Source organism: Lipomyces chichibuensis (assembly GCF_038497645.1).
Source record: "Lipomyces chichibuensis strain CBS 12929 unplaced genomic scaffold V1513scaffold_14, whole genome shotgun sequence".
Taxonomy (NCBI): domain Eukaryota; kingdom Fungi; phylum Ascomycota; class Lipomycetes; order Lipomycetales; family Lipomycetaceae; genus Lipomyces; species Lipomyces chichibuensis.
The window spans coordinates 229,103-256,628 of NW_027117466.1; the positions used below are offsets into that span (position 1 = coordinate 229,103).

Genomic DNA, 27,526 nt, shown 5'->3' on the forward strand with positions numbered 1-27,526 from the left:
GAAATTGGCTCGAGAAAGGCGCAGAGAAGAACATGTTGAAAAGCATGTCAGATGTACCATCTGGATCAACAGGAATTGTATCACGCGACCCTCAATCATCAGCGTTCCTCTCTTGTTCGCTGGTGCAACAGAGCATAGTCGCGGTTTTCCTCTTGTGCCGCCAAAGACGCTTTCCGTCTCACAACGTAGTCCTCGTGATGTTTTGGGAAGTACGGCCATGGACACTTAATAGAATATGAATATATTACTATGACAATCCTATCCAAAACACCACAACAAAGAAGGCATTGCATGTCCTTCTAGACATACGCCGACGTATCATGCCAATAAAAATAAATGCTCAATATTATGCTACTCGTATTTAACTTGCTTCCCACTCATCATGGCGTCAGATTCTAAAGCGGCAACGTCGTCTGATTTGGTCGGTGTACGTCCAGGGGTAACTGTGTGGTCGCTCTTAATACTGGCTGCGCCGCCTGCCATGCCGGAATATAGCCGCATGGGAGACCATTCGGAGATATAGCTCACCATCTCCGAAAACGACTGCCGGTAGGAATATTCCTCCGCAGTCGTATCATCTGACGGCCGCGTAGATGACGAGGCAATGGCGTCGATGTGAGCGGCTTCCTCATCTTCATCATACTCGTCTTCGCTGACCACGAACGCGGTGTCGTCCCAAGTCGTGAAATTCGTTTGTGCTGATGATAACGAGTCATGGGTAGCCCTGCGTTCCAGGAGCTTCAAAATTGCTTTGCTCTGATCGAGATCTCCGGCATCACTTTTCTCCGCGGCGCCCACTTCGATATTTTCCGGCGGTACTGCAACCTCGCCATTCCGGTCATTGCTTGCCTCTGGCTCATCCGGATCGTATGGATCGACGAAATGATGCTCAATCAAATGACGAATAACAGGCCACCCATAAGCATTCGCAAACGTCCGCCGTACAATAATATTATTATGTGCATCAGGCTCCAACTGCACCAGCACCTTCCGCCACGTCATATTATCATGCCAAGACCTCGCAATTTTCTCCTCTACCCGTGCTTTTTCGACCTTGATGCTCGTAGTGTCGGGTACGAATGGCGCCGCATCGGAATTGCTGGCCGAATTTGACGACGCCTGTTTCTGCACTTGCCGGTGCGGAAGGTCTTTCGGAGAGTATATCCGGTCGTGAAATATCGTGGTCGGTCGAGAATCGACGTCAAGGATAAAACTTTCGGGCGGTAGCGGGGGATTTATAAGAGATGAAGCAGACTCCAACATCGATGTCTTCGGCAAAGGGACTAGCTTGTCATCCTCACCATCGCCAATATCATGGACATCATTCAGTGTCTGGCTACGGTTGTAGATCCTGCTCGGCTTGCGACGGATCATGGCTTGTGGACGGAAGAGCGACAATGTAAACTGCAGCGGCTTCCACGCGTCTGCGACGATATTTGAGTGATTAGTGTGACGCCGCTGCATAGGAGTCGACGGGACATCGTGTACGTTCTGGACTTTGCCGTCCTCCTCAATCTCACCTGTTGCGTCCTCCCCACGTTCAGCTGTGACGTCAGCAGAATTCGCAAGGTTGACTTGACTGGAGCTTTGGCTATCCGCCACCTTCACGCCTCGTTGCGCCTGGTTCGCTTTAGCGAGACCCCGCCAATCGAGGTATAACAACGCTGACGTGCGCAGCGGCACGATACCATCGTTAACAGCGTTGGCGTACACCGTCCGTCGCTTAAATCGTCTCAAAATCTCAGCAACAGGACCGGTGGGCAAAATCCGCAACAACGGCTTTGACACGATCGAGGAAGTGAACGGCGACGTAGGTTTCCACGTCAATCCTAAGTCTTGGCCTGTCTTTCCGACAACGCCAAAATCGAGGGCGAACTTCACGTATAACGGGTTTTCGTTTGACAGTCCGAGAAACGGCGTTGCGAGCGCGATGAAATTCACTGGTTCGATCGTGTCAAAGAAATCAGGATAATGCGCGTGCAGAAAAGCAATGGCATATGTCATGACTAGGCCGCCGAGAGAGTGTCCGATAAACGATATTTTCTTGACATTCGGTTCTCGTAGGGATGTCGCGATATATTGCGCCAATCGTTTACCGAGGTACTTTACGCCTCGTTCAGTTCGACATGCGTTGTCGAAGTATCCCCTGACAATGACATTCTCACCGGTAATCCGTGCCGCTTTGTCGATCTGCTCTTTTAAAAAAAGCATGTCCGCACCGGTATTCGAATGCAAACCGTGAGAAACAACGACCAAATGCACGTCCTTATCCGGATCCGGTTTTGGCGAACTCCAAATCGCAGCAGTGTCAAGATGGGTGACCTTCAAACATTTCGAGAAAATCCCATCTTCAGCGTCGAGATGCACTGAGTCGTAGTTCCGCCCAATCGACACCTCGAACGAGATTGTTGCGGACGAAGAAAAGAGGAGTTGACTCACGACGTCGATCGTCCACGTATGCTCCGTCCTGCTTGGATCCAATTTCAGTTCAGCGTAGTATGACTGTGCAGCTTTTATCTGCGGCTCGTAAGACGGCTGGTCGTACGGATTAGTAACGGTCACGGAAGGATCATAGTGGGATGGTATGACGTCGACGTAGAGGATGAAGGGGCCGGAGAGGTAGGCTGCGCGCAGGGGGAACAGCTCCGTATTACGCACTCGGAGATAGAGTGAACTCGGCAACGGGACGACATTATCTTGGGAAGGAATGTATGTGATGATGTAACGGTGTAATTGTCCGACCTTTACGTTGCACCGAGTGCGGAAGAGAAGCATTCTTCCGGCCTATCAACCTGGCTGATGGTATCCTCTGGTCAATCAACCGTACGTGACGAGTATTTCCTTTCTATAGTGAGGTAATCATGAGATCTATACCGCAGATGGTGCTTTATGTAGTTCGTCGCAGAGTATTCCGTAACATTCAGTGGGATCTGTAGTAATATATTAAGGTCATCCGTAGGTGACGAGGTGAGGTGTCAGTCTCGGATCGAGAGCCTTTATTGGGACTCGAAATCTGGCGCCAAAATTTAATAATTTTGCGACTAACGAAATAAGAGATCAATGGCAAGGGCTAGGGTCCATTGTCCTCTCGTGGCTTTCGTTCTATATGTTCTACGTTTTATCCGTGAGATAATGGGCAGTCGAGCGTAGCAATAACTCGTTACTTCCTCATGCCATTCTGTATCAACGCCCTACATGGCTGCCAACTAATTTATAATGGCGGTTCCTCGCGCAGGAGAATACAAATAACTCAACTTTATATGATCTTATACAAGTCAAGGAATGTCACTTTCGCCGTCTCAAGTGCTCCATTTTCCATTTTCCGCCGACTCGTCTTAGATTATTTGTCCGTAAACTGTAAGTCCTCGTCATCAATTGGGAAACATATTGCCTAATTACAACAATATTGGAGGATTGAAGGTTAGAGACGATGGGTACCAAATGTCGACTTTTTCGCTAGTTGCCCCCCAAATAGAGGAATAGTTAGTTTAACTCTTCAAAAATCTCCTTTGAGTAAAATTGCGTTTTGAACAAAATTCAAAATTCGAAAATTGAGACTCGATATTATTTTGGTTAAGATTTGACGCGTTCCTGGGTATTCTCCCCTGACCCTAAGCCGCTGAAGCCGCTGCACTGTCAGCCATCGATCGGCCTTTGATCATCAATCAGAGAAAAGTAGTATTCGATCGAGGGAATATACGCATATCATACATGTGAAAACCACTTTCCTTGTTATCTTATCATTATCATCGTTACAAAACTGGCTCTAGCTGACGGTACCTTGCTGAGGTAAGTTGCTCATTTGTTAGATGATGACGACACAGTCAAAACTAGTTGAGCTGTCAAATTCGAATACATGCACAACAATAAACGGCATCTACATCTCTTACAATACACACAACGCCAGAAAATACATGAGTCGTCGATGGCAACGGGCTGCTCCATGAAGACAGATTAAAACGACCATAACAATAGTAATTGACTATCTTACATCACTGGCTACTTATCCATATCCATCTCGAAGTCATCCTTTAAATTTTCCCCACCATATCGCTCCTCTCTCCATTCTTTGCTTACTCTCCACTCCTCCAACCGCCTTTTTTTCATCTTCCATCCGCGATCTTCTGCTTTTCCTGGTCGGATAAAGTCCACCTTTTCGATACGATAACTCACCCCGTCGTGCCTGGTCAGCCATGACCGGGAGTTAATCCCATGTCGAAACGTGCCTTGGTACTTTTGCAAGAGTGGCAGTATTCTTAGTGTAGCAACGCAGTCGCCTTTTTCACCATCCGACGACTCCGCTAAATATCCACTGTGATAAATTGCGGCGACGACGTCGGAATCGTCGGTGTAAACATCGGTTCCCCACACTTCCCGCCTGGCGACATGGGGATTAGTCCGCCGCGACAAAAATCTTCGAGATATCCGGATCTGAATGAGTGAATTTACTTTGTCTTCTAACCGTGGAATGATCGGCTGATGCGAGTCTGGCGTCGGAGTGTATACGAGCGATCCGAGATTATAACTCGGGAATACATTGGCTGCCTTGAGAACGTCGGTGCTGTCGACTCGTAGTTGGTGTCTAGTCGGCATGCTGTCGTAGGTTGACGCTGGTGGTGGTACTGGTGGTGGTGACGGCGAGTTCTTTTTCCTGTGGGGGGCGATGTTAGCCTAAGCCATACGATGAGTGCAATAATTTTAACGTACAATCCACCCAACCCACTCTCGAATAGATGAGAATGGCTTCTGTGATGATGACGTCTCTTCCGAGACTTATCACCGTCGAGGGTTGGCGAGCCGATGATGGACGAGTTCGTGGATCCGCCACTGGCAGAGTCGGCGATGGATTGATCGGCTGAGAACGAGATGGTAGAGGCGGCAGCAGCGGCGGCTTTCTTGACGACCCTCGCGACGGCGTCTTCGGCACGAACGGGGGTGGATTCCTGGGGCGCTGCCTGCGACTGCTGCCCGACCTGCTGAAGGCTCTGAGACGACTGTGGATGCGGGAGGGTAGACGGCGGCTGAGCCGGTTGGAGTTGTTGCTCAACGGGGGCGGTGTGTTGCGACTGGGGCGTCGACGGAGCGGTGCGGCGCGGGGTGGAACTCGGATCGAACTGTACTGGGGGAAGTGTCGGCCCAACTGTGAATGGCGATGCGGCACTCATTCTCGGACGGTGGTCAGTATCGGACGGAGTCGGCGTCGCGCTGGCCGACGGTAGCTGCTGCTGCTGCTGCTGCTGCTGCTGCTGCGGTGATCCTGTCGAGTATTGAGTTTCGGGGGAGAGCGAAGTTCGTGATCGTTGAGGTTGTTGCAATTGTTGCTGTTGTGCCGGCTGCTGCTGGTGCTGGTGCTGGTGCTGGTCGGCGTCGTGGGATATTTCAGGCGGCAGGGTTGGCGAGACAAGACGGTGATGATGGTGGTGATGATGGTGCCTGTGGACGTGCTGGTGATGGTGCTGATGCTGGGGCTGATGCTGGGGCGAGGGGGACCGCCCCGCCGCAGTGGACCCGGCCGACACCACAGAACCTGCTGCCGACACCGGTGCAGACGCAGGCTGCTGTGTAGATTGCAAATTCTGTTGAGGCAGAGGAGGAGGCGACGACGCTCCAAGGATAGAGGATATGGAGATACCACTGGAAGGGGCGCGGTGGTGAAGCGGCGGCGGAAGCTCCCGGCCAGGCCGAAAAGGTGGGAGGGTCAGACTCTGGGAACCGGGGCCAAGCGACGGCAGCACCGGCGGAGATGGCACAGAGCCGGGCGTAGACTGGGACCGGGAATGGGACTGAGTGGGAGCCGACTGCTGCATTATTTGGTGGTGGTGATGAAGGTGGTGACAGTGGGGACTGTGGTGGTGATGGTGCTGTTGGTGCTGGTCCTGGTGGTTATGGTTATTGTTAATGTGCGGAGGCGAATGTGTGAGCGTGTTGTGTGCAGTTGTCGTCGGCGACAGCGGCAGACCCATTAGGCGGAGAAATAAGGATTTTGATCTTCTTTACTGCGCTAAGTAATGTAGCAGGCTCAGTGGAAGAAAGCGATAATGGGCTGTAAGTCTGGGGCAGTCGTATTTCTTCTTACCCATTAGCCGACGTAAAAAGCAAAATGAGCGGCGTTGAATCTGAGGGTTAGGGAATACTTCAGCTCAAGCACCTAACCAACTTATCGTTCAAAGGTCGAAGATATGGATTAACGAAATTTATCCTGTATTGGATAATAATAATTTGCAGTATGTGTTTATGTTAACCCCTTCGAATCAGACATCCGGCCTTTGTGGACTTCCGATGCGCGGTGCATAGGCAGTTTTCATGTAAGTGAGTTGAGTATATAATTACGGTTCACGATGGACCAATAACTTCACGTTGCGACAAAGAAATGCAAGCTGAAATATACTTAAGTAGCATGCTCTAGATATATGCGCATTAAATAGATTATTATGTCGTAATTCATCTGCTACCACCTTAGCTCGTGGGGTTAGGGTCTGCTTTGAGCGCGGAGTTCTCGTCCAAATTGTATTGTCGTTCTTCGCATCCTTTTTGCCATTATTACATCGAATGTTGTTATAAGCAACTATATTTCGGTGATAGCATATATCCGTGGTGTTCGCTGAACTATCATGAGTTCATGACGCAGAAATTGTCTCGTAGGCATGAATAAAGAGCAATAGCGTAATTCTTCGGAGAACATAGAACCGATTTATGGTAAGTACAACACGAATCGGTTGTCCTTTCCAATTGCTAATACGTAGTTGCATAAATTGGCAATTACAAGCTGAAATAATATGAATGTCTTCAATGAGGCCGCCAAGCTGGTTTGGGGGGAGACACGAGACCCTTATCTCTGTTTGCTTGCGGGGTCTGGGCCAAAGGTGGTCTGTCAGCTTAATTTAAGTCAAGCGCATTCATAAACCAGCAGGTCCAATTTTGCGAAAGATCTTCTCCTGTAAAGTGGATTTGACTAAATAGTTTCTTCCCGCACTCCTCTACTTCTTATCAATACAACTTCAATAATGATGGAGCAAATGGCTCCTCCTGCTGCTTCTACTTCGCTCGCTGCCACTATGAACAGCGGCGCGGCTCACGCCGATTATTGCAGCTCGACGCCGTCACTGACCTCCTCCAAATTCCCACTCACTCACTATCGACTGTCATTCCTATCCAACAATATCATCGCCTCGTGCTCCAAAACCAAACTGTCCGCAACAACAACAATCCTCACCACAACTGCGACTCAATCCTCAAAACTCCGCTGTTCAGAGAAGGGCTGCCTCGCCAACCCCCGGTTCAATTTCTCTGATCTACCGCACGCCACATTGACAGCAGCGCAAGGCGAGGCCGCTCCGCCCGCCATCGGCACCTGCATAGTGGCAGCTTTCGGCCTCCCCGCGTCCGAACCGGAATCCGGTTCGACGGCCTCGTCACGCGCTTTGCTTGACGACATGTCGCTCCGTCGGAACCGTAAGCGGGACATTTTCCTCACCGAGCTCGCCGCTTGGAAGTCCCAGGTCAAAGACGCCTTTGGCTCGTTTCTCTTTCTCGAGCGTGACAACTCCATCGAGCCGGTTACTGTGGCGACACTCACGACGTCGACTACATCGCATGTGCCCCAGGCCACTGCTGACCTCGAAGGTGATGACAAGACCGCCACGACTGCGACGACAATATCGAGTGCCCGTGCGGCCTTGACTAAGGCGACCACAACGACAGTCCAGCAGCAATCCGCACTCACTTCATTCCACAACCGCGTGCTGAAACGGAAACACAATCGCAAGCAGATCGAAGAGTTGTTTGTCCCTATCGGCGTATCGCCATCAGTGCACTCGACCCGGCCAATAGTAACATCTCCGGTTGTGTTCGCTCCTTCAGCATCGGTTAGTCCTGCTCCTATGCGCGAATCAAGTGATCCCTCCGGAGCAAAGCGGGATGGGTCTGGCAATGACCTTGCTGGCCATACCGCTTCGCTGACTCTGGACAGCAGACAAGGTGCAGGTGGACACGGCGACGACGATGAGGACAAGAACCCACATGACGACGATGTGGATGGCGACAACGTGGACGATGAAGACCGCGAGTCCGATGTCGAGGACGAGGAAACATGGAATGAGGGGTACAGATACTGGAAACAGCTACGCCGGCAATGGACTTCGCCTTCGGGCGAGGATGCGTCAGCCACGGCTCAGGTAAAAGCGCATGCCGTGCATCAGATTCCACCGGATCTATATCCCCGCATTTATCATCTGCTCGTGAACGAAGGTCGCAGGCTAAGAGAACCAGTCAATTTATCCGACGCGACAAAGATCCTTGTCGCAGGCTGGCGTTCTACAGGTCAATGGCCTCCCCAGCCAGGACCACCCGATCCCCTCATAGCTACGCGCAAAAAACTGGCATAACTATTTTGTATACTTCGTTTTTTTTTTCGGTAGTTCGTATGGTGTACGGTAGTTCGTATGGTGTATGGCGCTTGCAACTAGTCTCATCTTTCATTTGCATTTATCGGTATGTACGATTAAATGTGTCATGTATTATAATTCTGTAAGGTACCGACAATAGTCTAATTTGTAGCCAACTAATTGTTATATACATTGTACGATAATTGTTATCGATGTGCTGTCAGCTATACACATAATATGTATCAATTAATGCCGATTGTCCAATGCACGAGCACTGCCCTGTCGCGCGAATCTGGATTAACCTGTCGATCGCATAATCCTGCAGTTCGGCAGGATATTCCGCCGCATTTTATATGTCTGACTCCTCAATGCAGCCGTTCTGCCGTGATCAGGCAGCCATCTTGGTCGCAAGGCCACCGCGCGTCTTGTGTAATATCTCACCTTCAGGCTCCCGTACGGACTACGTCACCGGCTCGTCATTCTCCCTGCCATCCACAATCCTAAACGTCTCCTCCAATGCACTAAGTTCGACCTCCAATATCTCCGCCCAATTCTGCACGTCACCCGCCTCCTTCAGAATCGCACTCGCCTTACCAGCAGTCTCTTCCCACTTCCGCGTCTCCTTCGCCAACGCAAAAGTTTGTCCCCGAATATGTTTCGATTGCGAGGAAATCAGTTTTGCGTTCGCGTGGACGGACGTTATCCGTTGCCGGAGGTCGCGGTCCACGTAGTGCGTTAGGCTTTGTAGGTCTCTGTAGAATTGCTTCCGGATGTCGGCTGTTGATTGGTTCGTCAGTATAAACCACCTCGTTTAGACAAAGTAAGGTATATATACCTGGAAGCCGCGGCACATCGATTTTCAGGACGCCAGTATCAAGAGCTGGTTTTGCAGATGCAGTCATGTCGGTGATGCGGCCGCTGCTGCTGGTGGAGTTGCTGTTGGCAGCTACAGTTGACTTGGACATAGTTCGCTTATCTCATAATTCCTCAATAACTCGTTGTGGCGCCCGTCACACCCGTCATGTCCGGGATTCCGCAAAATTTTACAATTTCAAAAGTAACTCTAGAAAAAAAAAAACAAATATCGCCACAACGACTACACTCACAATTCACAATACTCAACTCGCCCGGCGGAAAATGCGTGGCGAATAAAAGAGAACGGAGCTTAGCGGAGCGGAGTTAGATGATCTGACGTCGCCGATTTGATAACGGTGGAAGGGCTCGTTATCAGGTTAAGCGATGAGCTCACCCGGCTTATGAGTTCGGTTACGTCAGCCGTAAGGGGTTTGTATGTACAATACCGAGGAAAATAATATGCGAAATCATGTAGTTATTCATATTCCAAAGGTCCAGATTATAAAACAGCTATCAAATATATATCCCAATTAACAAAAAAGTAAGCTGAAGTAAATATAGCAAGAAACCAAACTTGATTATCCTCTTTCTCTCTATTCTATAGTATGCTGCGCAACCTATTTCGAACATAATTAAACCAACTCTGCAACAGCAACCGCAACCGCCTGGAATTCGTTGTGACTGATACTAACGCTGACGTCCTTGACACCTTTTTCCTCCGCCCGTTTCTTCGCAATGCCTGAGAACACGACCTCGGGCTTGCCCGATTTCCGAACGATCTCGATTTCCTTCAACGCCGCGCCGGCACCGTCAGATTTAACCCCCAAGCTCTTGAAGACAGCTTCCTTTGCGCACCAAGTGCCAGCAAAGCTTGCCCGGGGATCAGCAGAAGATGAGCAGTAGCTGATTTCGGCGGGAGTGTAGTTACGCTCGATGAAGGTTTCGTTGTCGATCGGGATGGCCGACAAAGCCTCAACATCGACTCCAACGTTGGTGCCAGCTGACGCCGAGGACTGAGTTAACTTCAGCAACACATCCTCAGTCTCCTTATTTGATGGCTGAGCGGGCTTCTTGGCCGGGTACGCGTACGTGCCAGCCTTCTTATCCGGCTCCACGCGCACAAGCGGGTCGAGATAGACGGTGCTCTCCATGTCCTTGGCGTACGGCGGATCGTTCTTGGCGACGAACATGGTGTTGGTGGCCATCGCATGATGGATGTATCTGTACGCCCTCTTGTGACGCGCTACGACTTTCGCGGTGTAAGCGTTGTATGCATCCTCGTCGAGTGTGGCGAAGAGGTAATCAGAGTTAATGATGATTGCCTGGGCACCCTTCTGACCGAAACCGAACGACGTAACGGACGCGGCCTTGATGCCATCAGTCTGGATACTGCGTGAGGGATACAGGATCGAGTCGAACTGTTCGAGAACTTTGTCAACGTTGTCAGCATTGCGGTTGCCGGGCACAAGACCAGTGTTGAGGACCTGGAGTGCACCGTTCAACATCCACTATCATCGTTAGCCGGTTCCTGAAATACAACAGAAATCTCAGAAACTTACAGCACCTGCGGCACCCTTAGGATGACCCGTCAAATACTTCTGGAAAATACCAAGGATGGCATTACCCTTTGATCGTCCGAGATGAGTCATCATGTTGGCAATCGTCATGCTCTCGTTCTTATCATTCGCAACAGTGGACGTGCCGTGGAACGAAGCGACACCAAGGTCATCAACCGTAAGATTCCAAACAGCAAGCGCACCACGCAGAGGCGCGATTCTTGCATCTTGCTTGTAGAAATCATTACCCCACTGCGCCAAGGCGTCCTTCTCCTGTCGCGCAGCCTCACGCTCGACATGGGCGAGACGTTCGGTCAAATACTCTCTCTCATCGAAATTCTCGTACTGGTCGCGCATGGAATTGACTTCCTGCTGCAAATACAAGATCTCGGACTCCGTCCACTCGCGGATCTGGGCCTTACGCTTCTCAAGCTGGCGGCGTCGGTACTTGATGTCAAGCAGTGGCGACGGGAACTTGGACTCCCTGTTCTCGCGCGCCGTGGTGAGGATACCCTTACCAGGCGCAGGCACGGACCGACCAATCTTGTCGGTCGCAGTGGCGGTCATACCAATGATACCGTAGATCGGGACACCCATCGCGAGAGCGAGCTTGGCGGTCATAATCAACTGGATTCCAGCACCATGGGATTCCATGAAACCCGCACGCGTGGTCGTCGTCGGGCGAGACATCTCAGCTGGGGTACGTCCATGGGCGATCTCAGTCTCGGAGTTCGATGTGGCACCCATGTTGCCGAACTCGAACGAACCTTCTTCCTGGAAATCGTCGTAGCCGCCGACCAGACAAATCTTGGCCTTGCCGGAAATGATTGTCTCGTAGCCAATATCAACAGACTCAATGGAAGTAGCGCAGGCGCCGACAGGAGTCTTGATTGGACCGGACGAGGAGAGGAGTAACATGTTAACCCACGCAGACATGGTGTTAATGAAAGATTCCTGAAGAATATCTTTCTGGACCGGCTTGTCCATAAATCGGTCCTTGTACATGCCGCGAAGAGCACTCATGCCACCCACGCCGGAACCGGTGCAGTTACCGACCTCAGAAACGTGGACGTACTTGTAGAACTCGTACGGGTCGGTAACACCGGCAGAAAGCAATGCCTCGACAGTCGAGACAAGAACATAAAGAGTAATTGGATCGACCTGCGAAATGATGTCCTCGCCGATACCGTATCGTCGCGCGTCCCAGCCGGTAGGGATCTGACCAGCGACCAAACGATCGAACTGGAGCGCTTTGGGAATTAGCAGGCTGGCGCCCTTGAGTAGTCGGACAGTCCACTGTCCTGTCTCAGCAATCTCGAAAATCTCGACCTTGTCGCTGTGCTCGCGCTTGAACTCGTACGCGGTCTCCTTCGAGGTCTCGAATGGCTCGAGATCATGTTCGATAACAACTTCCTGAAGCATCTTCTTCTTCTTGGGGTCATAGCCGTCAAACAACTCAGCCTCAATCAAACGGATACCAGAGTGCTCAAGAATATGCTTCTCATACTTCGACTTGACGTCAAAGTCGTCGACAGGCTCGTTACTCTTGGTGTCGACCCAGCCAGAGTACATCTTTCCCTTCAATTGACCATTATGGTGCTTAATGAGACCCATGATCCAGGCCATTTCGATGCAACCTTCAAGAGAGAACTGGCCATAGGCTTCCATCTCCCATCGCGTGCGAGAGTTACCCCAAGGGCCGACTTCGGCGAAACCAGTGACGACGACGACTTTCTCGAGATCGACCATGCCCTTGAGATCCTCGGCAAGGTGGGCGATTTCTGAGTACTCTTTGAGCCTCGGGAACTCGAACTTGATATTGGCGCGGGGCTGGATGACGACAGACTTTTGAAGACGCTCGGCTTCTGCGCCATTGACAAGCTTGTATTCGATAGCACTCTCTGCGGAAACTGCGCGGCGGATCTCGGACGTCTGGACGAGCTCCTGTCGAATCTGGGCTGAGGCCTCCTTGAGATTGGGGATATACTGCATACCACCATTCAAGTCGGCGAAAACAGGCTCGATCTGGCACAGGTTGACGATCGCAGGAGACATGAGACCGAGGATGTTGAAAGCCATCTCCTGCTGAGAGAAAGTACGGACACCAAGACCCTCAATGCGCTCCGCGATCAAGTTGTTCTGGTTCATGAGACCGGTGCCACGAGTCCAGCCAATGACGGCACCGCAGATCGTGAGGTACGGACCCCAGGACTCGGAGTACCATCTGTTGAACAATGTCTCGAGTGCAAGCTTAGACTCTGAATACAAACCGTCGGACCCGAAAGTACCGTGGTTGGGGGACATCGGTAGGATGACCTGAGCAGGACGAGTCGCGTAGCCGTGAGCGAGCTTCTGAGTCTTAACATTGCCGAGAATGCGAAGCAAGTTAGTAAGCATCATTCGGTGAGCAAGCTCGGATTTGGAGTCAATGCCGTCGATCTCACGGCCGTTCTCTGGAATGGCGGCGAACGGAATAACATAATCAAGATCCCAGCCGAGACCCTTCTTCGTGTCGTAGACGTAGTCAACGAGAGCGTCAACGTCCTGCTTAGAGCCTAACAAACCTAGTCAGCATCAAGTTTCGATAGCATGAACTCCTCTATAAACGTACCCTGATTGAAGGGAACGACAATCAATGTACTGTTGCTGGCGCCGTACTTGGCGTAGATGGACTGATAGTACTCGGTCACCTCCTTCGAATATCGCGACGTAGTGACAACAACCTTGGCACCACCGGACAACAGTCCCTGCAAGACAGCAGCACCGATAGAGCCAGCGCCAGCACCGGTCATCAAAGCGTACTTGTCTTTGAATGAGATACCGGTCTAGATGAGTAAGCATGAGGTTCACAGTATACAAATGTGGAGATAAACGTACTTTTGCAGCCATCTCGAGGCACTCGAGGTAGATGCCAGTCAGAGGCTTGCTGTAGTCCCAACCGTGCATATCCTTCTTCTTCAAGTGCAAGAACGGAATCGTCTCGGTGTATTTCTTTCCCTTGCCGGCCTTCCTGCGCTTAGGCGAAGTTGGGCGACCTGTGCCATCAGGTGAGGGACTGCCGTTGGCAAGACCGGATTCAAGAGCGAGAGACTGGATGACGTCCTCGTACAAGGTCTTGATCTGAAGCTTGGAACTCTTGCTAAGCTTTTGCTGCTGGCGAATTATCTTGTAAATGCGGGCAAGGCCGGCGTGCAACTTCGTGCGGCTGCGATTCTCCGTGATCTTGCCACCGGCGGCCATCTCCTTGACGTACTGCTCGAGCTTGCGAACTGCGACACGAGGGACTTCGTCGTACTTGATATTTCCTTTAACATCAATGACGGTCTGGGGAGCAGTTGGATACATGACATCCTTATAGACTGGCTCCACGCCAAGTGCATCTCGGCAGTTGTCGATGAGCTGCTGGCCAAGCTGCTTGGCGAGCAGGTATGTGTCACCACGCTTCTCGGGGCAGTGGTCGATATGGTACTGCATGAATTCGAGTAAAGTTGGGTTCGAGCGGTTCATAAGGAGAATGCAGTGAGACACAATCTCCCTATCGACGACAGAGAGACGGCCAAAGATGATGTCGTAGTACATGGTAAGTGCATCCTGGCGAGCCCAATTCCAAGACGAGTCGTACACGCGGGCCTTGAGTGGCGAGAAGGAGGGAACGATGCCGGTAGCGTAAAAGTCGCCGTGCTCGGCAATCCAGAGGTCAAGTTCCTGGCGGAGTTCGGAGGACGCGTCCTGCTCGTCGACGAAAAGCTTATCGCCGGCGCGGAGATCGACCTTGAGGTACTTGGCAAACAATTCCATCTGCTGGCGAACGAGATGGGTTTGGTCCTTGGTGAGCTCCTCGAACGCGGCAGAGTCGATGGCGATAGCGCCGCCTGCCGCCCCACCAGCACCGGCGTCCCCACCGCCGGAAGAGAGCGAGATGCCTGCGAAGGAAGCATACTTGGCAGTGACTTCGTCGAGATACTTCTTTGCGTCGGCTTCGGCCGCGAGACGTGCAGGTGGCTCGATCGTGATGGCGAGCAGCAAAACACCGTCCTGGCGACCAGGACCTAGACCCCATCTATCCTGGAGATACTTGCGAGTGGACGTGAGGTTGAAGCCACCTGGCATCTTAGAAGCGACTAGTCGACCGATGAGCGAGAGCGACTGCTTGCCGAGCTGGCCATTGAAGCCGGAGCCCTGGATAGCGGCGCCTAGTTCTTCTAGAGGAATCTCCTCTGCCTTCTCGGGAGCAGAGCCGAACTCTTTGCCTAAATCACCGAGAATTTCGTTCTGGAGAGTGGACTTGCCGCCGACAAGATCCTTAATGGCCTTTGCAAGTGGCACCTGGTCATAAGGCTTCTTGAGTTTCTGAGCGACGAGCGAGCGCAATATTTCGACAGCCTTGACAGGCTCATCGGAAACAGCGGCAACTGGTCCGGATGGAGCAGGAGCCGCAGCAACGGCAGCTGCAGCGGGAGCCGCAGCAGCAGGAGCGCCAGCAGTAGCAGCAGCAGGCTCAGGAGCGGCTTCGACGACGACGGGATCTGGGGTGTAGTAGATCTCTTTGGCGTCCTTAGAGTAGCAAAGAACCTGGCGCTGAAGTGAGAGTGCGGCATCGTATGACTCGTATTTAGCCTTTAGAGTGCGTTGTGCCATTCCAGCAAGAGTCGGGGAGGGACCGATTTCGACGAGTCGCTCGGAGTTGAACTCCTGGAAGATGACATCCTGAGTTTCGATCCAGCGGACGGGGGAAGCGAACTGGTAGGCGAGCAGCTCGACGAGTAGGATGTGGGCGAGCTCTTGCTCAGTCTCGGGACGCATCGTGGACGATGGACACAAGAGTGGAGTAAAAGAAGGAGGAATTAGGTGGGATAGGAGGGACAAGGAGGAGGATGCGATGGAGGAGAAGAGTGGGAAAAGAGGGACTAAAGATTTGGAATTGACGATAGCTGAAGAAATGGTAAGGTCTAGGGCCAACTTCTCAACGACGCCATCGGGATTACCAAAGTTACGCGATAATTGGCAGTGCAGTGGCGCTAGTCTTGGATTGCCACCATATTAGTTAGGAGTAGATTTCCTGTATTAGACTAGTGTAGAATTTGATTATGAAAGTATGGTGAATAAATAACTCACGTGGGTACCACTCACACAAAGTTGGTAATTCTACAACGGTCGTGGTATTTTGCGCTGGGTGCACCAACAAAGCCGCATCTACGAACTCAATGGCTGCTCAATTCGGTTCAAGCCACCCGACAAGAACGCGCTAATTACTGCAAGAGAATGAATACTAATACTGATTAGTAGTATTTTCTGTCCGTGGTGTTGGGCGGGGGAGGCGGCGATCTTTTTCTGCGGAGCAAACATAAAGAAGAAGAACAAGCGAGACCGGAGAGTTGGGGCGAAATACCTAACCCTAACTCCCCTGAGTACCTCGCGTTGCTTTTTGCTTGTTGACTGTTGGGGCTCCTCGAGGAATCTTTTGGCTTGGTTTACTACTGCATACTATACCTATACTATACTCTACTATACTATGCGTCGAGGCCACATTATTGCACCGCATAATTTTACATTAAATGCAAGACATGCTGATCATTAACTATAATCAGGCGATCTCACCACATTTGACATGGTGTTTCAATCGCCACACATTTTGACTATGAACCCCGTCGGGTCTTTGTTGGTGCACAATCTTGCCACACCTGTATGATTTACCAACTTAAGCAGCACTCAACCTCACACTGCGATAGTACATTAATTTGTCGAAAATCATGGCATAAGTATTGATCTGTAAAGATATATTTTTCATAGTAAAAGTTGTCATTTCAATGTTGTGTATTGTTGTATATGTAAATATTGGGGGGGACTCTTCGGGGGACACGGAAGAAGGTGCGGCGCCGCACGAGTCCTTCCGAGCGAGCGGCGCCCAACACTTTGTCCTCACCATTCTCCCAACACTCAGCCTCACCCCGTGGCGGTGCATTACCGCCTCGAACTGCTTTTGATATCGGAACTTGCCCAAAATATATCAATAGACCCACATTGGCCACACTAATATCGCCCCATATCTTTCTCCAAGTGCTAACTCCAATACCGCCACAATTCGCAACTCCAAGTTGGCCGCTTCTTCTCTCTTCGTCCTCTTTTCTGCTCCATAGTCCCCTTCTCTTTCTCTTTCCGCACTCCCTCAATTGATCCCTCCTCTCGCCAATTAGCACAATGTACGCTGGCGCTGAGACTGGCGTCGCAACGCCTCATACTCAGGCCTCTCTGCGTCCGCTCTCGCTCCAGCATGGCTCGCTGGAACACACCGTGTTTGTACCAACCGCGCTCTACCTCTCAATCCTCCATCTACGAGACGAATTCGCAGCTTCTCTTCCCACTCCAACTGAAGACTTTGTCGGAGAAGAAGAGCCTGCATCCAATTGCGAGCTTGTAGCTCGATTCCTCGCTTTTCTAGTCGCTCAGGTCGAGGAAGAGCCAGGCCAATATGATGACGTTCTAGCCCTCGTCCTTGCCGACTTTGAATCTCGCTTCCTCCGTGCATATGAAGTCCACGCCATCGCAGCCGCGCTTCCCGGAGATTTGTCCAAGCGCGAGGTCGTCATTAGCGCCTACTATGCGGCCAGGCTCTCTGCCAATCGGCCAATTAAGGGCCACGATTCCGCGCTACTCCGTGCCGCCGCTGACGGTCGTGCTTCCATTTACGCAATCTTCGGCGGTCAGGGAAATATCGAGGAATACTTTGATGAGCTCCGCAACGTCTACTCCCTGTATCAAGGTCTTGTTGACGACTTTGTTCAGCACTGCGCGCGCGAATTGCTCAAACTTGCTGCCGACGATCGTACCAAGAAAGTCTACTCGAATGGCCTGGACATCATGCGATGGCTCCGCGAGCCCGAGTCGACTCCTGACCTCGATTACCTTGTTTCCGCACCTGTCTCACTTCCATTGATCGGTGTCACTCAGCTCACTCATTACGCTGCGACTTGCAAGATCCTCGGAAAGGAGCCCGGTGAACTTCGATCAAACTTGGCTGGTATGTATTAACTAGTCTGACAATTGGACATTTGCTAACGTTTGACAGGAACAACTGGTCACTCTCAAGGTGTCGTCACTGCCGCTGCCATTTCGGCCTCGACTACGTGGGAGTCCTTCTTCGACGTCTCCTCCAAGACCCTCCAGATCTTGTTCTGGATCGGTTGCCGTGCTCAGCAGACCTATCCTCGCACCTCTCTCGCACCTTCCGTCCTCCAGGACTCGGTCAACGAAGGCGAAGGCAAGCCATCCCCTATGCTTTCGGTGCGCGACCTCGTCAAGTCCAAGGTCCAGGAGCACGTTGATTTGACAAATTCCCATCTTCCGCCGGAGAAGCATGTCTCGATCTCGCTCGAGAACGGTGCCCGTAACTTTGTCGTCACTGGTCCGCCTCAGTCGCTCTACGGTCTGAGCTTGTCGCTCCGCAAGTCCCGCGCGCCGCCCGGACTCGAGCAGAACAGAGTCCCATATTCCCAGCGCAAGCTCAAGTTCTCCAATAGATTCTTGCCTATCACTGCTCCTTTTCACTCGCCGTACGTTCACCAGGCATACGAAACCATCATCGATGATCTCAAATCTGCCAATGTTTCCTTTGCGCCAGAGGATCTCGCCATTCCAGTCTACGACACCTACGACGGACATGACTTGCGCGAGCTTACCGAAGAGGACGGTTCCGTTGTCGAGCGTCTTGTCAAGATGGTCACCAGCCTACCTGTCAACTGGGAGCAAGCCACAGCCTTCGGCAAAGCGACGCACATTCTCGACTTTGGGCCTGGCGGTGTGTCTGGTCTAGGTGTCTTGACACACCGTAATAAGGAGGGAACTGGTGTCCGTGTCATCTTGGCCGGCACTTTGGAGGGTACTTTATCGGAGCTGGGTTACAAGTCCGAGTTGTTTGATCGCGAGGACGACGCTGTCAAATATGCCGCTGACTGGGGTCTTGAGTTTGCACCCAAACTTGTCAAGACTGCGCAAGGGCAGACCTACGTTGACACGAAATTTTCGCGTTTACTTGGTCAGCCGCCCATCATGGTTGCTGGTATGACTCCGTCTACCGTTCCTCCTGATTTCGTGGCTGCAACTATGAATGCCGGTTACCACATCGAACTTGGCGGTGGTGGCTACTTTAACGGCAACGGTCTCACCAACGCGTTCTACAAGATCGAAAAATCCACTTTCCCTGGCGCCGGTATTACAGTCAATTTGATCTATGTCAACCCCCGTGCCATGGGATGGGCAATCCCTCTCATTCAGAAGCTCCGCGCTGAAGGTGTTCCGATCGAAGGTCTCACCATCGGCGCAGGTGTTCCATCAACAGAAGTCGCGAACGAGTATATCGAGACTCTCGGTATCAAGCACCTGGGTCTCAAACCTGGGTCTATGGATGCTATCCAGCAGGCGATTAACATCGCGCAGGCCAACCCAACTTTCCCGATCGTCTTGCAGTGGACAGGTGGTCGTGGTGGCGGTCATCATTCGTTCGAGGACTTCCACAGCCCGATCTTGCAGATGTACCCGCGCATCCGTCGGTGCAGCAATATCATCCTCCTCGCCGGTTCAGGTTTCGGTGGTGCCGAAGACACGTACCCGTACTTGACTGGTCAGTGGGCGACTAAGTTCGCATACCCACCAATGCCATTTGACGGTGTCTTATTTGGCAGCAGAATCATGACTGCGAAGGAAGCGCACACGTCACTGGGTGCAAAGCAAGCTATTGTTGATGCGCCTGGTGTGGATGAGTCGCAGTGGGAGAAAACCTATAACGGTGCTACTGGTGGCGTCATTACAGTCTTGTCCGAGATGGGTGAGCCCATTCACAAGTTGGCTACGCGAGGTGTTGTTTTTTGGTATGTTTCACAATTTATTATCTGCTTCCTTGGGGACTAAAAAAGCTCTAACAAAATTTTACTGCAGGAAGGAGATGGATAACACGATTTTCAGTGTGCCAAAGAACAAGCGCGTCGATGCCCTCAAGGCCAAGAAGGATTACATCATCAAAAAGCTCAATGCCGATTTCCAAAAGGTTTGGTTCGGTAAGAACTCTGCAGGAGAGGTGGTTGAACTCGAGGACATGACCTACGGTGAGATTCTCAAGCGTCTTGTTGAACTCATGTTTGTTGCGAGCGAGAAGCGCTGGATCGACTTTACGCTTCGCGACATGACCGGTGACTATATCCGCCGTATTGAGGAGCGCTTCACTCATGAGACAGGTCGCCCATCGCTCTTGCAGTCGTACACCGAGTTGGATGAGCCGGCGCCGACTGTGGAAAAAATCCTGGCAGCGTATCCGGAGGCCACTGAGCAGATCATCAACGTGCAAGATAAGGAATTTTTCCTTATGCTGACACTCCGACCTACTCAGAAGCCGGTTCCATTTGTGCCAGCGTTGGATGACAATTTTGAGTTTTACTTCAAGAAGGATTCGCTCTGGCAGTCTGAAGATCTTGCCGCCATCGTCGGTCAGGATGTGCAGCGTACATGTATTCTGCAGGGTCCTGTCGCTGTTAAGTACTCCAAGATTGTCAATGAACCCGTGAAGGACATTTTGGATGGCATTCACAACAAGCACATCGAATTTTTGACCAAAGACATTTATGGAGGCGAAGAGTCGAAGATTCCGGTTATCGAATACTTTGGAGGCAAAGATATTGTTCAATCTGCCTTGGAGGCCGCTTTGAAGGCAGACAGTTTGACTGTAACCGAGACCGACGACGCCATCACCTATGCGCTCGATGCCGGTGTCAGCGGCAACGCTACTCTTCCCGATGTTGAGTCCTGGTTGAGTTTGCTTGGTGGTGAGACTTATGGTTGGCGCCACGCATTCTTCACCACCGAGGTTTTTGTTCAGGGCACGAAATATGAGACGAGCCCGCTTAAGCGGTTGTTCAAGCCGGCGTTTGGGGTTAAGGTCGTCATTCAGCATCCGGAAGATTTGGAAAAGACTCGCATACTAGTGATCGAGAAAATTAACGGCAAGGATGTGGTCGTTATTGACACCTTCAAGCGTGCGGATTCCAATACCATCCAAATGACGATTTACGACGATCGTACTGCTGAGGGCATGTCTGTTGGCATGATGCTGTTGTTCACATATCACCCTGAAGTCGGATTTGCGCCAATCCGCGAGGTCATGGAGGGTCGCAACGACAGAATCAAGGAGTTTTACTGGAAGCTGTGGTTCGGTCCTGAGGAGTACCCGGCCAACTTATCCGTCACCGACACGTTCGAAGGTGGCTCGACCACCGTCACCGGCAAGGCAATTGCTGACTTTGTATATGCCGTCGGCAACAACGGTGAGGCATTTGTCGACCGGCCTGGTAAGACTACATTCGCACCTATGGATTTCGCTATTGTAGTAGGGTGGAAGGCTATTACGAAGGCGCTATTCCCCAAAGCCATCGACGGTGACTTGTTGAAGTTGGTACATCTTTCCAACTCGTTCAAAATGTTCCCTGGTGCAGAGCCGCTCAAGAAGGATGACGTCGTTACTACCACTGCCAAGATTAATGCTGTGTTGAACCAGGATTCCGGTAAGATGGTTGAAGTCAGCGGCGTTATTTCCCGAGATTACGTGCCTGTCATGGAGGTCACGTCCCAGTTCTTTTACAGAGGCGCGTACACCGACTACGAGAACACGTTCCAGCGCAAGTCGGAGTTACCTATGGAGGTCACGCTCAAGTCTCCCAAGGATGTCGCGGTTTTGCGATCGAAGGACTGGTTCGAGCTCAATGACGACCCTCACGTTGACCTACTCAACCAGACTCTCACGTTCCGGCTCGAAACTTTCGTCAGATACAGAAACAAGACTGTCTTCTCTTCTGTTCGCACCACTGGTCAGGTTTTGCTTGAATTGCCTACGCGTGAGATCATCCAGATCGGCACTGTTGAGTACGAGGCCAGTGAATCCCATGGAAACCCAGTGATCGACTACCTTGAGCGCCTTGGCAGCACCATCGAACAGCCTATTTTGTTCGAAAACTCGATCCCATTGAACGGCTCGACCGAGCTGGTCTACCGCGCGCCTGCTTCCAACGAAGGCTACGCTCGTGTCTCTGGTGACTACAACCCGATCCACGTGTCCCGTGTGTTCGCAGAGTATGCCAACCTCCGAGGCAACATCACTCACGGCATGTACTCTTCGGCCGCAGTCCGGTCGCTCGTCGAGACTTGGGCAGCTGAGAACCACGTCGCACGCGTGCGCGGGTTCAACTGCTCGTTCGTTGGTATGGTCCTGCCCAACGAGAATATCGAGACAAAATTGCACCATGTCGGTATGATCGCAGGCCGCAAGATTATCAAGGTTGAGACCACGAACAAGGACACAGGCGATGCCGTCTTGATCGGCCAGGCAGAGGTCGAGCAGCCCGTGTCGACGTATATCTTCACTGGCCAGGGTTCGCAGGAGCAGGGTATGGGAATGGATCTATACGAGTCTAGCCCTGTAGCCCGCGAGGTTTGGGATCGCGCTGATAGACATTTCCTCAACAACTATGGTATGTTTTTATCCGAAGTCGCTGGAAGATGAATTGAACTGATGTCGTAAACAGGCTTTTCAATTATCAATATTGTTAAGAACAATCCTAAAGAGTTTACTGTTCACTTTGGTGGTCCACGAGGTGCGTATCCTCTCCTTTGATGAAATGAATGATTTCTGACTCTTCACAGGCAAGGCAATTCGGCACAACTACACATCGATGATGTTTGAGTCTGTTGATGCGGACGGTCAGATTAAGTCCGAGAAGATCTTCAAGGACATCACCGAGAACACTTCTTCCTACACCTTCCGTTCGCCTACTGGTTTGTTGTCAGCCACTCAGTTCACGCAGCCGGCTTTGACGCTTATGGAGAAGGCTTCGTTCGAGGACATGAACTCAAAGGGTCTCGTCCCGGCTGACTGCTCGTACGCAGGCCACTCGTTGGGTGAATACTCTGCGCTCGCGGCTCTCGGCGACGTCATGCCGATCGAGTCTCTTGTAGATGTCGTGTTCTACCGTGGTATGACCATGCAGGTCGCAGTCCCGCGTGACGCGCTAGGACGATCGAATTATGGCATGTGCGCTGTCAACCCGTCTCGTATTTCACCGACCTTCAACGATGCCGCACTCCGCTATGTCGTCGAACACATATCCGCGCAGACCAAGTGGCTCTTGGAGATCGTCAATTACAATGTCGAGAACACGCAATACGTCACCGCCGGAGATCTTCGTGGACTTGACTGTCTTACCAACGTGCTCAATTTCATGAAGGTGCAGAAGATCGACCTCGACAAGCTCATGAAGACCATGTCGATGGAGGACGTTAAGGAGCAGCTCACCGACATTGTCGAAGAAGTTGCGAAGAAGAGCATCGCAAAGCCGCAGCCCATCGAGCTCGACCGTGGTTTCGCCACCATCCCCCTCAAAGGTATTTCGGTGCCGTTTCACTCCAGTTATCTGCGCAGTGGTGTCAAGCCGTTTAATCGCTTTTTGATCAAGAAGTTGCCACAGCAGGCGCTCAAGCCGGCCAACTTAATTGGAAAGTATATTCCCAATTTGACTGCCAAACCATTCTCGATCTCGAAGGAGTATTTCCAGGAAGTGTATGACTTGACTGGTAGCGCAAAGATCAGGACCATTTTGGACAACTGGGAGAAGTATGAAACTGCTTAGATGTGACTACGGGGGATGATAGAATTGTAAATTGGATGGTGTATAGATTTTCTTTCTTTCACTGTTATGTTTTTGGGTTTTTGTTTGCTCTGATATACTTTAATAGCTTGCACGCATTGCTTTGTTGTTCATATGTCCTTTTTGTGTTTGATTTGATATGATATCGATTTCTATATATCTATAGTATACATCTAATAATGCAAACTATGACATGCAAACCAACGCCGGTCCTCCAAACGCTGCGTATGCATACTTATGTAAATCGGTTGTGGGACCGACGCCAATGCATTGCCAAATCGTTCACACTTAGCCACCAGCTCTCTTCCCTTGTCAATCCATCCTCCAGTCGTACTCTGACCCATCCCGGATCGTTGCCATTGCATTTTGTATTTTGCTCAATTTCGTAGCCGTCATCGTCACTAGTGTTCTCGCGATCGCAACTGATCACTATGCTTTTCAGCGAAGCAAATACCAACTCCAGCTCCTCCTCTAATCGCTCCTTATATACCAGGACGTCATTTCCAAGCACGTATTGTACACCCTCCAGCCCCATAATTCTATCGACGAGGAAAATCGGTGCGTGTGGCATGTAATACAACGTCTGGCTCCGCCTCTTGATAAGCTCATTGTCGGGCATATCGTCCTCCTCATTTTCGCCAGGTTCTTGTGTTATTCCGATACTAAATCCGTGCAAAATCTTGTGATCCATAGGTAGAAAATCTGGGTCGTAGCATGTAACGTTTGCATCTGGCACGCCCAGTTCATCACGGAGAGCGAGAAGGACGGCTAGTTGCATCCGCGATATGTCTGAATCTGAGACTCGTCCTAGTGCCAAACACCGTATATATTTAATCTCACGCCTTTGGCCATTATTTTCCGTATCTCTATCGTCGTCGACACCTTGAACTGCTCTGTTACTGGATCCAATCGCACGGAAGATAACACCACGAGCAATCGGTGAGCCAAATAACCACTGATAAAACTTTCCGTGTCGTTTGAGAATATCAAGCTTATACGGAATCGATCCAATGTGATCTTCTGCTGTCCTTTCCGCCGCGACTATGTACTTTGAAGACTGGGCCTTTCGCCGACGGTTGCTCCTATTGTCTGCGTTCACGACAGTAGTGAAATTAGATTTTGAGGCGTAGCGGACTGTGGTGAAGGACGACGCTGAGGCCAGGGCATCGGAGTCTAGGTCCCTTGAGACCAATTCTTCATTGATAGAATGGATCGTGTGACGGTTTGTTCGTGGCGACATTGAATGTTGCGAGAGAAAATGCAGTTCCCCGAAATATTTTGGGACATTTGTGACCGTTGGGGGAGTTGTGATCGAGCAATCAACTAACGCTACACCACAGTTATGCTGCATTATTATATTCTAAGGAGCAGTAACTCTGGACTGAAACTCGCTATATTATATATATTCTTTCCAGCAGTCTAACGAGTAAGATAGGCCACTGGCCGAGTTGTGTGCACTCCTCCCATACTAAGCTGTAACCACTTTAGTTCTCACGGATGAGCCGCGCAGGCCGAGTTGGTTTAGGGTCCGAAATTTTTTTTCTCCCAACGATCGGTAGCCCGTGTATGTAAATAGGAATGCTATCCTTAGTGCTCCTTTAGTCGATTGACATAGTGAAGTACAAACAAGTGTGATCAGCTTGACTAGAGAATCTCTCTGTGGCTTGGCCATTGTTTGCTAATGTCTGTTGGCAGACACGAGATCGGGCACTGACAAGATGCTTCGTTGCCGCACTGAATTGTTCCGGAGAGCGGTTGCGTGCCCCCGGCAGGCAATTTCGACAACCGTGTATGATATATACACTGTGTATGGAATAAGGCATTGCAAACAACAGCAGTTGTATAATGGAAAACTGGTGTATCGCAACTACAGCGCCAGCACACCACGGAATCAAACGCATCCCCTGGAGAAACCTGATCAAGAGTTAGGAGAAGTCACGGAGGCGAGCAGAAGTGCGGTCGACAAGATGGGCGCGGTCTGGTCATCTTCAAAGGGAGACGCTGAGGTCATGAAGGAGTCAGCAGATGCAGTCGACAATAATGAAGACTCCGCGTTCATGATCCGACCGGAAGGCAAGGCTTCGACTTTGGCGACTCAGCAGCTGGAAGGCAAGGCCGATGTCGGGAAGTGGAAGGAGCGCAGTATGATTCGGCCACGCTATAGATCGGGTAGTCCCCAAGAGCATCGACGACGGGCACCAGGTCCTCGTTCTCTTCGGCCAGAGGGTACAAAGTTCAAATTTTCGGTGGGCAACAGTTTGTTGTAGGATGGGACTCAATATAGGCTGATCAGATATAGGACTTCAATATTCAAAAAGCAGTGTTGGATAGCTTCCGCTTAAAATACAAGCAGGCACACATTCCGACTTCTGTGCAGTCTGCTCTGCTTGGTGCACTTCAGCATCAACATTCCTTCATCGGCGTCTCGCCTGCTGGCACAGGGAAATCGCTAGCGCTGGCTATGCACCTACTTTCAGAGCCACGATTCCGGACGCCGCTTCCTAGTATTACGTCACTCATTCTCGTCCGGACACCCGAGCTTGGGTTTCAGTATATGGAGATCTTTATCTCACTTCTGCGGTCCGGAAATGCACCAGTGCCGACCCCAGATATCGTGCAATTGTTATATCGCGGCGGGCCAGAAGATCATAAGATGCAAAAGAGGCTTCTCGCTAAATGCGGAAATCCTCATATCTTGGTTGCAACTCCCGCACGGTTGCTAGACATGCTTGCTGACGAAAACGACGGTGGATTGCTTAATCTCAGTTTTGTGAGAACCGTTGTATTGGACGAAGCTGAAAGTCAACTTCATCCGGAAGATCACAAAGGCGAAATGTCAGGTGCACGAAAGCTGAAGTGCAAGAACTCGAACAAAAAGAAAACGAAACATATAAGCTCGGCATATCAGGCAATGGACTACATCGTGCGCATGCGTGACGCTGCACTAAATACTTATTCATTGGATGTACCGCTTCAGGTCGTTGCGCTGTCTTCGTCCACCAAATTCGGGGACGATTTGTACCAATTTCTTACTCGCACTCAGTGGATGAAGGGGACATTAGTGAAAACGCATGGTGTGCCCGGATACTCTAATTTACCTGTGAAAACGCCACATGTCGAGGTATCGTGCATTGCCTATTATCCGCATATGGATCTTATGAATGATGTGGATTTTTCAAGCGCTTGGAGTCCTGAAATGATACCACGTGTAGAAGATGATAAAAAAGGCAGGCGAAACGTGGCATACGTTGAGCTTACACAGTCGATAACGCTGGACCATCTTCTCGCCGTTAATGCTGCGCGGGAAAGAGATAGTATTAAGAAGGGCCTCCTTATAATTCCATCTAATGCCTCAAGGTTTGAGGTAGTGCGCGCGTTAAGGGATATCGGAATAACCGCTTGTTCTCTCACCTACTCTGGGGGAACGCTAATTGTGGATCAGGAATCTGATGGCTACGGCATTATCAATATGCAAAAAATATTTACAGGTACTCAAGACCCGTCGATTACCCCAGATTTAATTGTCGCCACCCCCACTCAGATAGAAGGTTTGAATTTTCCTGGCTTATCGCGAATATATGTGGCTGGCATGCGCTGCTTGGATCATATTCCGGATCCTGCAAAATTGTTTCTGCGGACACGCGTGACCGAAGCGCATTTTGTTGAGCAAACCGCCTTTGCAAACACAATGGAAGCCTTGCAACCATCTGCTGATGGAAATCAACAAAAGAAGGAACGCAAGCCAGCATATGCGAAGATTATCTTTGTGACCGCATTTAATGATCTATTTCCAGAGGAGTTTACTGCGTATCGAAAGTGGTTTAAAGAGAGTTCGATACGACTTACGCGGTTGTATCCCGAAGGGCCGACGAAGATCGCGGAATAATTGTCATTTCATGTAGTACATAGGGACAGAGCTAATCGGACGTTAGAGCTATCTGAGTATCATTGAAAACCAGATTAAAGCCAGACAAGTATAGCAATATTGCAACATGAAATCTAGACTACAACCACATACTTTTCCATCCGGAAGCAGTATTGCAAAATG

General features: G+C 50.8%; 9 protein-coding genes across 9 annotated transcripts; 4 read left to right on the forward strand and 5 right to left on the reverse strand.

Moving 5' to 3' along the window:
- Positions 1-221: 221 nt before the first annotated feature.
- Positions 222-2,979, reverse strand: V1513DRAFT_444305 (putative serine esterase-domain-containing protein). Its single transcript, XM_066897940.1, has one exon. The coding sequence runs from the start codon at positions 2,773-2,775 to the stop codon at positions 352-354; it is 2,424 nt and encodes an 807-aa protein (XP_066753773.1). The 5' UTR covers positions 2,776-2,979; the 3' UTR covers positions 222-351.
- A 665-nt stretch (positions 2,980-3,644) lies between these two features.
- Positions 3,645-5,242, reverse strand: V1513DRAFT_399518 (uncharacterized protein). The gene is made up of 2 exons (XM_066895458.1): positions 4,708-5,242; positions 3,645-4,651 (listed from the first exon to the last, which is right to left on the reverse strand). Exons 1-2 carry the CDS (start codon positions 5,163-5,165, stop codon positions 4,000-4,002), a joined length of 1,110 nt encoding a protein of 369 aa, XP_066753774.1. The 5' UTR covers positions 5,166-5,242; the 3' UTR covers positions 3,645-3,999.
- V1513DRAFT_444310 (uncharacterized protein) lies at positions 5,227-6,050 on the forward strand. The gene has a single exon (XM_066897941.1). It carries the CDS (start codon positions 5,412-5,414, stop codon positions 5,964-5,966), a length of 555 nt encoding a protein of 184 aa, XP_066753775.1. The 5' UTR covers positions 5,227-5,411; the 3' UTR covers positions 5,967-6,050.
- An 860-nt stretch (positions 6,051-6,910) lies between these two features.
- V1513DRAFT_444311 (uncharacterized protein) lies at positions 6,911-8,639 on the forward strand. The gene has a single exon (XM_066897942.1). The coding sequence runs from the start codon at positions 7,005-7,007 to the stop codon at positions 8,382-8,384; it is 1,380 nt and encodes a 459-aa protein (XP_066753776.1). The 5' UTR covers positions 6,911-7,004; the 3' UTR covers positions 8,385-8,639.
- A 205-nt stretch (positions 8,640-8,844) lies between these two features.
- V1513DRAFT_431432 (uncharacterized protein) lies at positions 8,845-9,349 on the reverse strand (the record flags this gene model as incomplete). Its single annotated transcript, XM_066896381.1, has 2 exons — positions 8,845-9,161; positions 9,220-9,349. 2 exons carry the CDS (start codon positions 9,347-9,349, stop codon positions 8,845-8,847), a joined length of 447 nt encoding a protein of 148 aa, XP_066753777.1.
- Positions 9,350-9,743: 394 nt separating this feature from the next.
- Positions 9,744-15,681, reverse strand: V1513DRAFT_444317 (3-oxoacyl-reductase; the record flags this gene model as incomplete). The annotated part of the gene is made up of 4 exons (XM_066897943.1): positions 13,673-15,681; positions 13,407-13,620; positions 10,799-13,350; positions 9,744-10,747 (listed from the first exon to the last, which is right to left on the reverse strand). Coding segments are annotated over exons 1-4 (5,559 nt in total), but the record flags the coding sequence as incomplete, so codon positions are not given.
- Positions 15,682-16,993: 1,312 nt separating this feature from the next.
- V1513DRAFT_425125 (acyl transferase domain-containing protein) lies at positions 16,994-23,460 on the forward strand (the record flags this gene model as incomplete). Its single annotated transcript, XM_066896110.1, has 5 exons — positions 16,994-17,813; positions 17,862-19,659; positions 19,727-22,305; positions 22,360-22,428; positions 22,478-23,460. The coding sequence occupies 5 exons, from the start codon at positions 16,994-16,996 to the stop codon at positions 23,458-23,460; spliced, it is 6,249 nt and encodes a 2,082-aa protein (XP_066753779.1).
- A 150-nt stretch (positions 23,461-23,610) lies between these two features.
- V1513DRAFT_444323 (uncharacterized protein) lies at positions 23,611-24,722 on the reverse strand. Its single transcript, XM_066897944.1, has one exon. The coding sequence runs from the start codon at positions 24,716-24,718 to the stop codon at positions 23,714-23,716; it is 1,005 nt and encodes a 334-aa protein (XP_066753780.1). The 5' UTR covers positions 24,719-24,722; the 3' UTR covers positions 23,611-23,713.
- A 253-nt stretch (positions 24,723-24,975) lies between these two features.
- V1513DRAFT_484758 (uncharacterized protein) lies at positions 24,976-27,510 on the forward strand. The gene is made up of 2 exons (XM_066900455.1): positions 24,976-25,724; positions 25,778-27,510. Exons 1-2 carry the CDS (start codon positions 25,197-25,199, stop codon positions 27,362-27,364), a joined length of 2,115 nt encoding a protein of 704 aa, XP_066753781.1. The 5' UTR covers positions 24,976-25,196; the 3' UTR covers positions 27,365-27,510.
- The last annotated feature ends 16 nt before the right edge of the window (positions 27,511-27,526 follow it).

Bases quoted from the DNA above. Each gene is read 5' to 3' on its own strand.
- V1513DRAFT_444311 (XM_066897942.1), top strand. From the start codon at position 7,005: ATGATGGAGCAAATGGCTCCTCCTGCTGCTTCTACTTCGCTCGCTGCC.
- V1513DRAFT_484758 (XM_066900455.1), top strand. From the start codon at position 25,197: ATGCTTCGTTGCCGCACTGAATTGTTCCGGAGAGCGGTTGCGTGCCCC. The intron at 25,725-25,777 runs GTGGGCAACAGT...GATCAGATATAG, and splicing joins GTACAAAGTTCAAATTTTCG to GACTTCAATATTCAAAAAGC.
- V1513DRAFT_444310 (XM_066897941.1), top strand. From the start codon at position 5,412: ATGATGGTGGTGATGATGGTGCCTGTGGACGTGCTGGTGATGGTGCTG.
- V1513DRAFT_399518 (XM_066895458.1), bottom strand. From the start codon at position 5,165: ATGAGTGCCGCATCGCCATTCACAGTTGGGCCGACACTTCCCCCAGTA. The intron at 4,652-4,707 runs GTACGTTAAAAT...CGCCCCCCACAG, and splicing joins GAGAGTGGGTTGGGTGGATT to GAAAAAGAACTCGCCGTCAC.
- V1513DRAFT_444305 (XM_066897940.1), bottom strand. From the start codon at position 2,775: ATGCTTCTCTTCCGCACTCGGTGCAACGTAAAGGTCGGACAATTACAC.
- V1513DRAFT_444323 (XM_066897944.1), bottom strand. From the start codon at position 24,718: ATGTCGCCACGAACAAACCGTCACACGATCCATTCTATCAATGAAGAA.